Source organism: Prenolepis imparis, unplaced genomic scaffold (genome assembly GCF_030444845.1).
Source record: "Prenolepis imparis isolate NDT839.2.m4 unplaced genomic scaffold, iyPreImpa1.0 SCAF_6, whole genome shotgun sequence".
Classification (NCBI taxonomy): Eukaryota; Metazoa; Arthropoda; class Insecta; order Hymenoptera; family Formicidae; genus Prenolepis; species Prenolepis imparis.
This window is the reverse complement of record NW_028141164.1, coordinates 173,055-186,630: the sequence shown is the minus strand read 5'-3', so window position 1 is coordinate 186,630 and position 13,576 is coordinate 173,055. Positions and strand designations below refer to the sequence as shown.

At 35.0% G+C, this 13,576-nt stretch overlaps 2 protein-coding genes across 2 annotated transcripts in view; one reads left to right on the top strand and one right to left on the bottom strand.

Moving 5' to 3' along the window:
• Nucleotides 1-13,576, bottom strand: part of LOC145937704 (prolyl 4-hydroxylase subunit alpha-2-like) — a 155,091-nt gene that overhangs the window by 115,344 nt on the left and 26,171 nt on the right. The window lies entirely within an intron of this gene.
• Nucleotides 7,531-9,884, top strand: LOC145937364 (von Hippel-Lindau tumor suppressor homolog). Its single transcript, XM_083040378.1, has 2 exons — nucleotides 7,531-7,867; nucleotides 8,378-9,884. Exons 1-2 carry the CDS (start codon nucleotides 7,644-7,646, stop codon nucleotides 8,637-8,639), a joined length of 486 nt encoding a protein of 161 aa, XP_082896504.1. The 5' UTR covers nucleotides 7,531-7,643; the 3' UTR covers nucleotides 8,640-9,884.

The following is a 13,576-nucleotide window of genomic DNA, read 5'->3' as shown; positions in this document are numbered from 1 at the left end:
AATGTTTCATCTACAAGGAGCGACGTAGCTCCAAAGTTAGAAATTATAAAACTTGTGAGAGAGAAAAAGACATTATTTTCTCGCACTCTTAAATGGCTCAACTTCTTTTCCTCATAAACTGCGGCAACGTGGCTTTTATATGATGCATTTTATTGCATCATATAAACGGACTTTTATTTAGTCCGATCTCAAGATCCATCTGCCGCACGTAAACCTCGTTTACATATACGGTGAGAGTATGCATATAGTCTACGTGACTAATTGTGAGCGGCATTAAAAGGGCAAAATTTACGTGTCGCGCGAGGCGAGGAGCGCGATTACGAAAGCGCGACGACAACGACAACGACACCGACAACGATAACAACGACGACGACGACGACGACGACGACGACGACGTCGGGCGGAGAATTTCGCGTTGCACACGCAAAGCCCGGGGATCACCCTATACCCCTTTTCCGAACTTGACGCTTGTAATCTCCCCCGTGCCTTCCCTTATTTGTCCTCGGGGCTTCGGGCGCAAACATCGCAAGGATTACATGCTGTTTGCCGTGAATTGAAGCCACCGTAAATTCCGCGATATGTCGACTTCGCGAACGCGGCGGCGATGCATTCGCGATGTAGGGCGCTGCGCCGAATCGCGCAATCTTTAGTCTGCTAAAACGTACGATAAGATTCGAGAGCCGTGGAAACTAGAAAACGGAGCGAAAATATGTTCAAGGATTATACATATGCATTAAAAAAGATATACGAGTTTTTCATACAGGGGTTGAAAATTTTGGAGGATTATATATATGTATATATATTTTATCTCTCAAAATGTGTGTGTGCAGTCTTTTTACACAAAAACAGTTTTCTAAAAATTTCATTTTTTTCTGTTGGAGGGAGGAAAAGAGAGAAAGAGATAGAGAGACGAGTAGACGATATAGCAGGCGACATTTTATTGATAAAACGCCAGGCTTTTTTTCGCCACAGTGTGACGCAGAAATTTTCTTGTCGCGTATATAAATCGTTGATGGCTGTTGCGCAATATGCGCGCCATTAACCAACCAGTTTTTTCTATTCTCATAAACGAAACAGTTTCCCTCTGTGTTGTGTGAATACGGCTTGCATTTCCGGGTAATTTCGGATACTGATCAAAGTCCTCGCATTTGCTAATAATTGCATTAGTACATCATGCGTGTGATAATTAAATGTCGATGATAAATGCCGCGACAAGTTTATTGGTAATTATACATATATATCAGTCTATGTATTCACAAATAATGCGACATCATGGAAACTGTCTGCTGCTTTTGTTTAAATTATATAAACTGATACATGAATCGTACGTAAAAAGATTTATTTTTAGAAATTAAAAATTACTTAATTAACGAATCTCTTTTTTTTCACGTCTCTTTTTATCCGTCTTTGATATCCGTTAGAATCTTTTTAGGAAATATTCCGCAGCCACTGCGAATCAATTTAATTATGAAAAATATTAGTTAAACAAAATTATTAGTTAAACGATTAATATATTGATATGAAGTAAAGAAGTGCCTTGGTGAATCGGCTTTACTGGCAAAATATGTTTGTGCAGTTATGTATAAAATTTATTCAATTATTTCAACGTGTATAAACATTATCTCTCCTAATATTCAATAATTAATTATTGTCGTTAAAAATTTGTCAAAAAATTAACAAACTGTTTAATAAATATATAATACTTGTTGTTAGAAATGTGTATTTGCATCAGTGTCCTATTATTCTTTGATTGTAAAATAGAAAAGCAAGGAAAAATATGTTTCCATCGGGGGAAAAACGATGGAGTAACTAACAAAAAAGAAGCTCGTCGTTTGTTTTCATTCTCTTGGAACGTCAACGACCAGTTCTCACGTGGGATTCTCATTAAAAAAGTCGGAAGCAGATTCGATCTGTTAATGGATCGCGGTCGCCACCTGTCTTTTCCACCGCGAAAATTTGTTTTCCCGGTTTCGAATCGTCGCCGATGCCGAGAGTGCAGTCTCGCTAGGAGTCCATTAAAATATCATTTGATTTGTAGAATGTTTTAGCTTCCCGACGAAAGTGCGAAAAGCCTTTATGTGTATGTTTATTTACTGTGTGTCATGCTTTTCCTCTTTCTCTTTATATTCGTAAAGTGAAATCTATTCCTCTTTCCTTTTCGCGATGCACAAGAACGTAAAATCATTTCATTGCAAAGGAGGATGAAAAAGAATAAAATTAATCAAGAGAGTTGCGCTGTCATTTTTATATATCTAAATCAGAGCTGTCCACGTTTTGCACTTTTCGGCCGATTTCCGAGGCTCACCGCCTAGCGGCCCCCACTTACGCTCGAGACCTTAGCAACTACGGTTATCGGGCCAACCGGGTAACGCGTTGCTAAGGTCTCGAGCGTAAGTGGGGGCCGCTAGGCGGTGAGCCTCGGAAATTGGCCGAAAAGTGCAAAACGTGGACAGCTCTGATCTAAATGATGAACAGCAGATTTGTGTGAATATCCAACGGTCGTAATGTGCATGCTCAATTATCCCCATTGTTCTCATGATCAATACCAACATAATCGATATACAATGGGCGTTCTCGTTTGTTTGCCAACCTTTGTGGACATCTACAAAGCGAGATGCGACTACGTGCTTGAAATTATAATTACGGTATAATCGACGTCATAGATCATACGTTTCTGAAATAAACGAAATCCTAACAAATTCGTATAATGATAATTAATTAGCGTGAATTGATTTATCAAAATTCCCGGCACATTTGTGGTAAAGAAAACTGCCGCAACTTGTCCGAATATATGTATAATATAGAGTTTTAACACGCGTTGTATTTTATATTCAAAACTCGCTCTTTGTCGAAGAAACAACGTAAATTCAGAGCATTCATCTTGAATTTGAAAAATGGGCGAAGAAGAGTGTTTCTGTTTTATAAATTTATCGAACGAGGTTTGGAGGCGAGAGACTGACGAAATTGTTTTCATTACGCAGTCGATGTGTCGCGCGCGCGCGCGCGCGCACGCATATACACACATATACACACACATCAAGCTGCTTTGTAATTTCAAGACTTGCTTGGCAGTATTATAATAAAGTATTCGTTCTCTTGGCTTGCGTCTCGTGGTTTCTGTTTCTCACTGCGCGTCTAACTCGACCAAAGTAAATACTTGAGAGACGAAGGCTGCAAACCTCAATATTGCGCTACCTTTTCGCTACAGGCGACTGCGCATACATCTACCAAGCGAGCGAGTTACGGACCAAGCAAGTTGAACCGAATCGTGTTTGGAATCGCGCAAGCACGTTCTTCTTTTCTCAGTGATCGAGAGAATTACAACACATCGGCTTTTATTAATCCGAAAAATCTTTAAATATTCGATAAGACACATATCTTGGAAATAGTCTGAGCCTCAAATTATTCAAATGCAAATTTTTGAAAGTAATCACTTAAAGGAGTAATTTTGTTTAAATAAAATATTACGTGAAATTTTTTTATGAGGAAATAATGAGATAGTGAGTATAAATACAAAGGAAACATTTATATGAGAAACGCGTACAATAATTAAAATTATTATATATTACTTGACATGGTAATTTTTAAAAAATTATCAGAAATTTTTAAAAATATTTTTAAAAAATAATATAATATTTAAAGTTTTTAAATTCGATTAAAATTGATCATTTTAAATATTATTTTAAATGTTATATAGCAAGAAAAAGTAATATAGTTGGAAAGATTATAACACAATTATGCATTTATTTCAAAAGTGATTGTTATTTATTTAATGATAATTTATAAAAACGATCAAATAATTTAATAAAGTATGAACACAAAAAATCGAAAGATATCTAAGAGATATCAATTCTAAGAAAAGAATAAATCAAATGAATACAAATTTATATACTATCTTTTTAAATATTTTATTGCAATTGTTTTATAAAAGAAATGAGATAGATCTTTTATTGTGCTTTCTGTACGTATGTATATGACAATCAAATTGTCAAACAATCTTGAAGCTTATTGGATATCGCTGCATCTTCCATGTTAGTTTGTCAGATATGTGTATACAGTGTATATCGTTTTCGTGTTTGGCAGGATATCAGGTTTACTTTGGCGCCATTAGATTTATCAATAAACTCCCTTTCTCTTAGATCTTGTCACTTTTCTTTTCTACTTTTCTTCTCCTCTCTTTTTACTTCCGTTTCTACACTAAAAAATTCGCGATTTAAATCGCTGTTTAATTTTTTTCTTTTATTATTTTTTGCTACTCTGTCTTATAATGTTATTTAATTATTTTGTTAATTAAAAATACAAATAATAATTATTTTAATTATATAATTAATGGATTTAAAGCATATGATGTGTCAGCAATTTTTTTGTCAGTTTTTATTTTCCAGCTTTGATAAAAACAGAGAAAATTTGTATAATGTAACGTCTTGTGTAATGCATATCTTGAAACTTAATCATGATGGACAAGGATAACGTATTTTCTTTGATACGGCATTATTGTATTCTATATGAAATATTCCTAAACTGCAATTATCTGGATTTTCGTGCAAATATAAATTATCGCGCAAATCACAGTGATCTCATAGATATGGGTATTGATCCATAGTATACGTCGTAATTGCTATACTCAATTCAATCCCTATCAGCTTTCTAAGAGACTCTAATCCATATCAGTACGACTAGGGAAGAGTTAAATGGAGCAAAAAACCACATAATCGACGATGATGCACCTACTTTACTTTCTTACCGTAAAATATATGTATAAAAAAAGATGGATTACTGCTCAACGCGCGCGGATGGTTTTAATGCATTGTTAATTGCAAGTTTGAAATGTCGCTATTTTTTACAGTAGAAGCCAATTTTTCGACGGATTTTCCGCAAGTTAATTAAATCGTCACGTAGGCGCTTGCCGTTTATTATGTAGTATATCGTTTTTAAAGTTATAATCGGAGTCTGCTAAAGCGGCGACCCTGTCCATTTTTTTCAGTAAAATATTTTCAAAGGTTAGGTAAAAAAATGGGAGAAAAAAATCACGCAGGTCACTCGGAACGAGCGAAACCGCGGGAATCGTCACCAAAAATGCGAATTAATGTAACGCCTCGCTCGGTGCTTTTTTTTTACCCTTTTTACGCGGCTTTTATACGGTATGTTTGGCGGTGCAACGTTCGAATTCCAGCACGAACGCTATTTTCGCTTTTGAGAGCGTCCTCGGAAAATTTCGCAACGCTGCGCACGGAGGAAATATGCAGAAATATTTCTCCCGGCGGAGTAATTTAGCTGTTACAAAATTTTTGCGGTCGATCCGCGTGTCAGTGATGAAATATAAATTCGACCGATGTCTCGATGAAGAATTTTTCAGTCGCCTTTTATATTCTGGCGCGATGTTTGATGATATTATCATAATTATAAGTCAGAAATAAGGAAAACATTTCTATTCTAAATTAATGCGGATAATGCATTTGTTAATATTACATTATAATTATTGATATTAAACAATAATTATAATATAAATACATATATTGCTTTCATCTTTCCGTTATCCGAATCTCGAATATTCGTAATCGCGGGGGTGAGAATATTCGGAACCTGTAGTATTCAGAGTTGAATACATTATAATTACATGATGAAACTGAATAAGAAAAGAGCAAGTGGTGCACTTTGATACATTTTGAATATGAAAATATCTTATCATTTTCATCTGATTAACATTTATTTATAATTTGTTTATTATATTCATCAAAATGGATTTAGCGAAATGAAATAAGACGCGATTACATTTATGATATGCAGGCGTAATTTTCGAATTCAGAGACGGATAAAACTTTCACTGAAACTTTGTATCCCACGAGAAAGAGTCGTCACGATAAATCTCGCAAGATATACGGAATAACTTCTTATATTGCCGGAACTCTACGAACGTAAATCATGCTCTTTCTGTCATCACTAATTCTGACTGTGACGCGTTCACATTTCGCAGATTTCCAAAAATTGCTAAAATTCGGAAAACTTTCTTTATTGACGCTGAGCTTAATGTTGTTGAACTTTTCATTTCTATCATTAATATCAGCGTTGTAACGTCGCATAGTCTTGCAGATACGGTGATCAAAGTGATTCGAAGTCATATACTGGCAAATCTCTATATGACGTAATGGTCAAAATTAGTGCTTTCAAGATTCTCTCTCCTCGATCGGCCAAATTCCGAGATGAAAATGAGACGAAAATGCACAAAATCGCGTATAGAAAAATTCGTGCATAATAAAACAGGTAAATTATATTTACATGTGCATATTTTGTCGTCACTGCCGTTTACCTCTGCAAGAAACCGTAATGGAGTTTCGTTCGTCGGCATTGTTTCGCTATTTTGTAAGCCTATTTCGAAAGCGTGAATTGTTTCTAACGGATTGCTTGCTTTTACGGAACGCCGAAGGGCGAAAATGTGAATTGTAGCAGACGACGGCAGTGTTCGTTTATTGAAAAACGATCTCTCTCTCTCTCTCTCTCTCTCTCTCTCTCTCTCTCTCTCCCCCCTCCTCTCTCTCTTTCTCTCTTTGTAATCGTCTCTATAAGCTCTTTGAGACTCTTTGGAACTACACTGAAATCGTAAATGCCTCGCTCAATTCTACCCGCTGTGCTTGTCGTCGCAGCTAATCATTCGCACAATTAATTAGTTCTTGCGCATTCTAATCGGATTTAACTGGCATTTGTTGTAATTGGGTTTTTAATATTATTATTAGGAATTTATTTTTTATTTCCTGTTGATACGAAAAGGAATGAGGAAAAAAATATGCATCTGTACAATCTATACGATAATCTACGTTAAATATATTAATGAAATCTTGATTTATTCGGTTTTTTGCTGGACAGTTGCAAGATAATTATTTATTTTTGTCCTACTTGATATATATACAATATTTGTTATTAATTAGTATTTATCAATAATTACATAATTAATTTTCTCATATAGTTTGATATAGCATTATTACATTTCTTTGTTTTCAATTAATTTGGTTAGGTGCTCTCTACACACGCGAGTCATTGTTGTGAATATTCCAATCAAATCAAATTAGGCGTGAATTCTTGCGACACACGATCGATTTTCCGCTTTATATTTTCCACCTCTTTCTCTCCTTTCTCAAATTTAAGCGGTGCAACCGTGCTTGATAAATCGATTTTCATAGATAGACTTGTTTACCCCCGTAGCAAACCAGATTTTCATGTTTTTCGTGTATCGTCTCGGAGATCCAAAATTTGATTTGTAAAAAACGTTGAAAGGCAAATCTGAACTCTAAGAAGATTATTGGTCATCGATACCCTACTCTTTTTTCATATCGAGAAATGAAATATTAGCAGTTGAGAAGAATTTATTTACCAAATTAAAATTCTGATTTTCGATATCAAATGATTAACCTATGTACATTTGTTTGTAAAATAAAAGATAAAGAAATGATTAAGTATTCTTTTGTGATAAAAAGATTTAGATAAAATGGTTTTATTTTTATCAAGTTCGAACACACATATGTAATATATCGTCGCTTAATGAACTCTCTTTCACAATCTTTAATTTCAGTTCTCGAGACGAAGAAAGAAAGAAAGATTAAGACTCTGAATCCATTACGGAAATAAGAGGAAGCGGACAAGAAAACAAAATGGATGAAAATCAACAGCGGGGCCCGTTATTCCGGTCACTCAACAGTCAGCACGAATCCTTCGTCAGGTTTATTAACACAACGCCCCACTGCGTTACTCTATACTGGATGGATTACCAAGGACAGGCGGTTAATTATGGCGATTTGTCATCTGGAGACTACAGGGAAATTAACACGTTTCACACCCATCCGTGGATCTTTGTCAACAAAGAAACTCGAGTCAGGTAGGTGCGATGAATAATTGTTTTTTTTGCACTATGATGTGTTGATAATAATCTCTATATATATTTTCGGCCATGATAATTTTCTAAATAATTGCGATTTTTAAAAGTGTCAATAAGCATGAAAAATATCAAGTCGGCACAAAATGATAAAAGTTTTGTCTTTCCCGTAATTTAATTCTTAAAATTTTAGGAAACAAATTGTAACGTTTCTCTTGAATTAGTTGAATAATTTTATAGGTGATTGCACAAATTGCACATTTTTTCAACAAAGTTAAGCTTTCTGTGATATTGGACGGTTTTAAAAAAAAAAGAGATAATAAAAAGAATTGGATAAAAAACTTGATAGAAAATCTCTCTCTCTCTCTCTCTCTCTCTCTCTCTCTCTCTCTCTCTCTCTCTCTCTCTCTCTCTCTGCTAAGTTTATCCACAAGTTACAAAAGTAATTTGTTTCTTTGAGAAATCTTGAATTCCGATAGGCGGATTAATTATGCCTAAGGCAATACGAAACAGGTATTTGGTGGAGCAGCAGGACGTTTTCTTTCCTGAACCATGGTTCGTCAAATATCGTGGCGTCAGACCGAGCGAGCTGCCGCAAAGAATCGAGAGGACCGACGTGCGCATCGTGCTACCGATGTTAACACTGCAACAATTGTCACTGGGGGTCATCAAAAAGTGTCTGACGTATGATTCACAGGCCTTTTTCCTCGACATTCCACAGACTCTCCAGATAGAGCTCTTTACGATGTTACCAAGAAAACCTCAGTCCTCGTGACATATTCTCACGTAACGTGCCATTGTTTTCGCGCAATTAAAATAATGGCGGAAAATATACTGAAACATTTGTTATTTTTGCAAAGAGAAAAAAAAATATTTTATAAATTTGTAGTCTCTTTTATATTATGTTTATATCAAAGAAATAGTATGTTTATATGGATGTGTGTGCGTGTAGATGCACTCGCGCTCATGTATTATGCCAGTTTTTTAACAATACATTTATTATATTAAGAGCATAAAATGCAAATTAATATACTTTGGTTCGGTAAAGCTAAAATAATGTTTTTCCATGTATGTAGGTATACAAAATGTATATGCAATATTATGTTGAAATAACTTTTTGAAGCTTTAATAAAACTAACTGGGTATACAATCTAAACTTTTAATAATGGATTATAAATTGTACCAAATTGTTTGCAAGAATTGTTTAAAACATGAGGTGCTTACAGAGAGAAATGACGTGCGATGAGTTTGATTGTACGCCGAGATGTGCTTTTTTATTAGAAAAGTATGTTTTTCAAAGAGTCTAGAAAGAGACTTGTTTGCGCAAAGTTGTCAATTTTATTTGTTTCATTATGCATACTCTTCTCGCGCGAGCAGATTTACGCGATAAATTATTTTGTACTAACAATATATTTTATATGCTTGCAGTCTTATTATTAATGAGAGCGTTTAAAGGTTAAACACACACACACACACACACGCGCGCGCGCGCGCGCGCGCGCGCATGCTCGAATATCTCTTTGTCCTTTGTTTAATGGCGAATAAACTCTAGGATGAATTCTCTTGATATTGTATAGCTCCTGATAACGATTTCGATTAAGTACACTGCTCACAAAGTTTTGGTAAAATGGTCGATGCTCGATAGTAATCCAAGCTTATTTCTACAATTTGTTAGTAGAGTTCCAAAGGTATTAACCGATTCCTCTCTTCTGCACCTCGTCCTTTACACTCCTTCCTCTTGTTTTTCACATGAGCTCGAGAATCTCGGGAGCCAACCTTCATTAATTAACAATTAATCGAGCAAATTGAACAAGACAACAACCGAATTTAGAATGTATAACGACGTTGATCATCGTCGAAATGTTTTTGTCAAATGTGTTAATTATTGTGATAGATGGATACATGTATTCTACAGTTGTATAATATATATATGTATTATGCTATACACACACACACACACGCACGCACATACAATTACACACATTAAAAGTGTATAGAAATATATATTTTTATATTATAACTGGACTCTCCATTAATTTACGCACTGATACCTTTGTAAACCTTTACAAACTTTTATTTCAAGAATCTGTTTGTTTTCGTGAGTTCGTTTTTCGTATCCAGAATAGAATAAAACTTGAATAAAACATGATAAAAATTTTTGGCGACTATTCCAGACACGAAATGCGGGCGTATAAAAGACACATTACAATACAACTGCGCGTTTAGTATTTTTAATTTTTATACTTTTATTCTTATACGCTCACATGTAATAACGGATCACAAGAGAGGAGAGAGGTGAGGAGAGAAAGGAGAGAAAGAGAAAGAGAGAGCTGTCGGTAAGTCAATTTCCATCGGCGATTATTCGATTTAGTCAGCAATCGATTAAACACACGCAAAATGGACTCTGGTCACTTCCTCTTAATCTATCCTGATCCTAATAGGTTTTAACCGTCGCGGAATGTCATCGAACGAGCTGTCTGCGGTTAGACTTATTGCCTATTCTAGATTATAATATTTGAACCTGACGTTTTAAATTTCATTTAAATTTCAAGAATACATAATATTGACTTTTAATTAATATTTTGTCACCGTGTAATTGAATTGGTTAAAAAGAGCTAGGAATGAAATTTTACGTATTGCGTATAAATTTTTTCCACAGAAAATGAGAGCGCGTCTTCTCTGCGTTTTTCGCGTTGTTTGTGGTATACACATAGCACATAGAAAACAAAGAAAAGAGGAAAATGGAAAAATAAAGATTGTTATCTACGCGGTAACGTGTACGAAGATATCAGGACGAAGAGAGAAAGAGAGTTATGAAACCGACAAGACAGCTCGTGGGAATGGCTAAAAACTCTTGTCACATAGCATGATATACGCCTAATCAGCTCGAGATAATGCCTAATTGTAAATTTTAGATATAGAATTAATTAAATATAAATAATAATTTAGAGACAAGGAACTCAACGTCTCAATAATTCCTGACAAAATGTTGACAATTTCTGAATTTAACACAATTAGTTTTTTCTCTAAAAATAACGAAATAAATATCTCGATAAATACAGAGTGTATTGCAAGTGACATATTTTTTTGATAAAAATGAAAAAAGTTCTCTTGTATAATAGCAAACATTTAGGTGTCTACCATTTATTTTTAAATTAATTTGGCGTTCAACTTTAAATATTTATGCCGGATTGCGGAAATCGGCCATCCCAAAAGTTCCGATAACGATTTTATGCTGAGACGTGCTTTACATGTGTCCCTCGTAAATTTCGCAGTTTGCATTGCGTTCGGATTTACTACAGGTTGAATCTGTGAGGCTATTTCTGTTAGAGTTGACCCGTCCAATCCGATGATCGTTGATCGATCGTGATCGATCGCAACCAGCCAAATTCAATGATAAATTCGAGCGTTACCATCTATTGTATCATGGAAAATTTTCTTGACTACAAAGGCGATAGTAAATTTTCTCGACTATATTCGAGGGTAGATTATATACATATTTAGAGCGACCTACAAGCGAGTTGAACGCGACCTTTGATATTTGGACAAATATCAATGGTAAAAATACTGCTTCCGAGAGGTTACGAATAGAAGCTTTTATTTAATAAATAAGCGTTTGTAGAGCGCTGAAAGCTTTAGTCGATTCGGATTAATCGACTTTCCTATTTTTTTGAAATAAGAAGAAAAATATTTTAAAGTGACTCGACGCCATTCGATAATAGTCCAATTCGTTAATAACGATCGTTGAGGTATCGGAAAGCACTTTGAGAACAATAATCCTGACAGATCGCAAATGCACTTTGGTATAGGAGAGTTCATAGTTTCTATAAGTTTGTTGTTACGCGTACACACTCCGACGTCCGACGTCCTCGCCATACCATATCCCACTTTCCAGAATTCGGGGTTTAATACTGGTTTAATCATGACCGGGTCTCTAAAGTTCGTCGTCTGTGGTTTTTGGATGCATAATACGCCCCCGCGGAAGATCGTACAAACAGCGCGCGGCGAAAACCGCATGGTTCCCCAAGGCGCAACCATTTCGATTACAACCGTGAAACTGCACGGCACAAACCACCACCGGCGTGGCGGCGATTGCACAGTGGTAACTTACAATCTCCGACATGCAAATCGTTGTACTGCGGGAAGCTCTCAATTTTTGAAGACCATTCGTACCATTCCGACGCACGTACCCGAACCGACGCGACGCGACGTCTCTATTGCGGCAAAAGTTTTTCATTTCAATATATACAATGTTTACGCGTCATGAATTTTTTCAACAAAACGGATATTTTTTCTTTATACAAAATAATTTTTTCTTTTTCTAATATACATATACTCATGTTGTGTGTGTAGGCTTTTTATAAATTCAGCATTTATACAAAAAAAGGCTTATTTTAAAAAGATTAAATTTATATTTAAAAAAGAAAACAGCGATGCACAGTAATTAATAATTCTTTCTTTATATATATATATTTGTGTATTTTTGTGTGTATAGTTTTTTGCAATTTTTGCGGAAAAAAAGAGGGAAAAAGCATACATTCTTCTTTTAATATTTTTTTAGGGAAATTGTCAAGATGCAAAGTGAATTACCACAAGCGAAGAATATATTATTAAAGAGATTAAGAGGTTAATTATTTGAGATTAATTGTTTGACTTTTAACTAAATATGATGATAAAAAAAGAGTTAAGTAGTATTTCATACAACATCCTTGTCAGATGCTGCGAGCGATATTACGTAAAGTATCATTGTGTATAGGGAGGCATGCTTCATGAAATTCGAGAGCTTGCTCATTAGTTGGGAATCTCCAATCGCACAAAGCTGTTTCAGGCATATTAATTAACACAGTTATATAACTTCCATTTGCTCTGACGCTTAATAGCATCTGTGAAGATCATATAACGGAAAATGTCAAGGAGCACATTAATAGGTGGATATAGATTCTTAGTCTATCCTGGAGAAATCAAGTTTCATAAAAAAATTATATATATATATATAAGTATTTGATACATACATATATACTTCAACATAGATTAAATATAATATGTAATTAATAATTATTTGACTATTTGAAGAAATGTCATATTAAAATACAATATTTACACAAAAATTTTGATTCCATCCATTGGCGCTTTTAATCAATAAAAAGTTTAATAAAATCTGCTACGACAGTATAAAATATGCTGCGTTAAGAAATTATTTTTTCCCCTGCATATGAAATGTAATCTAGTGATTTTCGTAAAAAATGTGCAAGCAAAAGGAATCATTATGCCGTTTGAGCATCACGTTTTGTCGCATTACGTTCCTGTGTGCTTCCCTATTTTTGCGTGTTCGCTGTTCAAACATCGCAACCGTTGCAAATCGAATATTTGCAATCGCATACATCCGTGAGAGGCTTTCAAGCTGTTAGTTGTTAACGGGAAATCCAGATTATCGAAACAAGCATCGTTATCGTAGGGTAAAAATATGGAATAAATAGAATAACGAAATACGCGCATGTATGTGTGTATGTGTGAACAGTTTTGTCTTCAAACGCCATTTGCGTTTTGTGGGACTCTTTGGTTCCGAATCGGATGACATTTGATCGACTATAGTGGTTTTATCTCTCGATTCATACGACTGATGACATTTGTGCACGCGGAGTCGATAATGATATTCATCTCTTGTTATTCAATCGTCTTTTTAATAAAACAAAACTAGCGCGAACGCGCGTT

Excerpts from the sequence above, each read along its gene's own strand:
- LOC145937364 (XM_083040378.1), top strand. The coding sequence starts at position 7,644 with ATGGATGAAAATCAACAGCGGGGCCCGTTATTCCGGTCACTCAACAGT. Across the intron at positions 7,868-8,377 it reads AACAAAGAAACTCGAGTCAG|GTATTTGGTGGAGCAGCAGG; the intron begins GTAGGTGCGATG and ends AATACGAAACAG.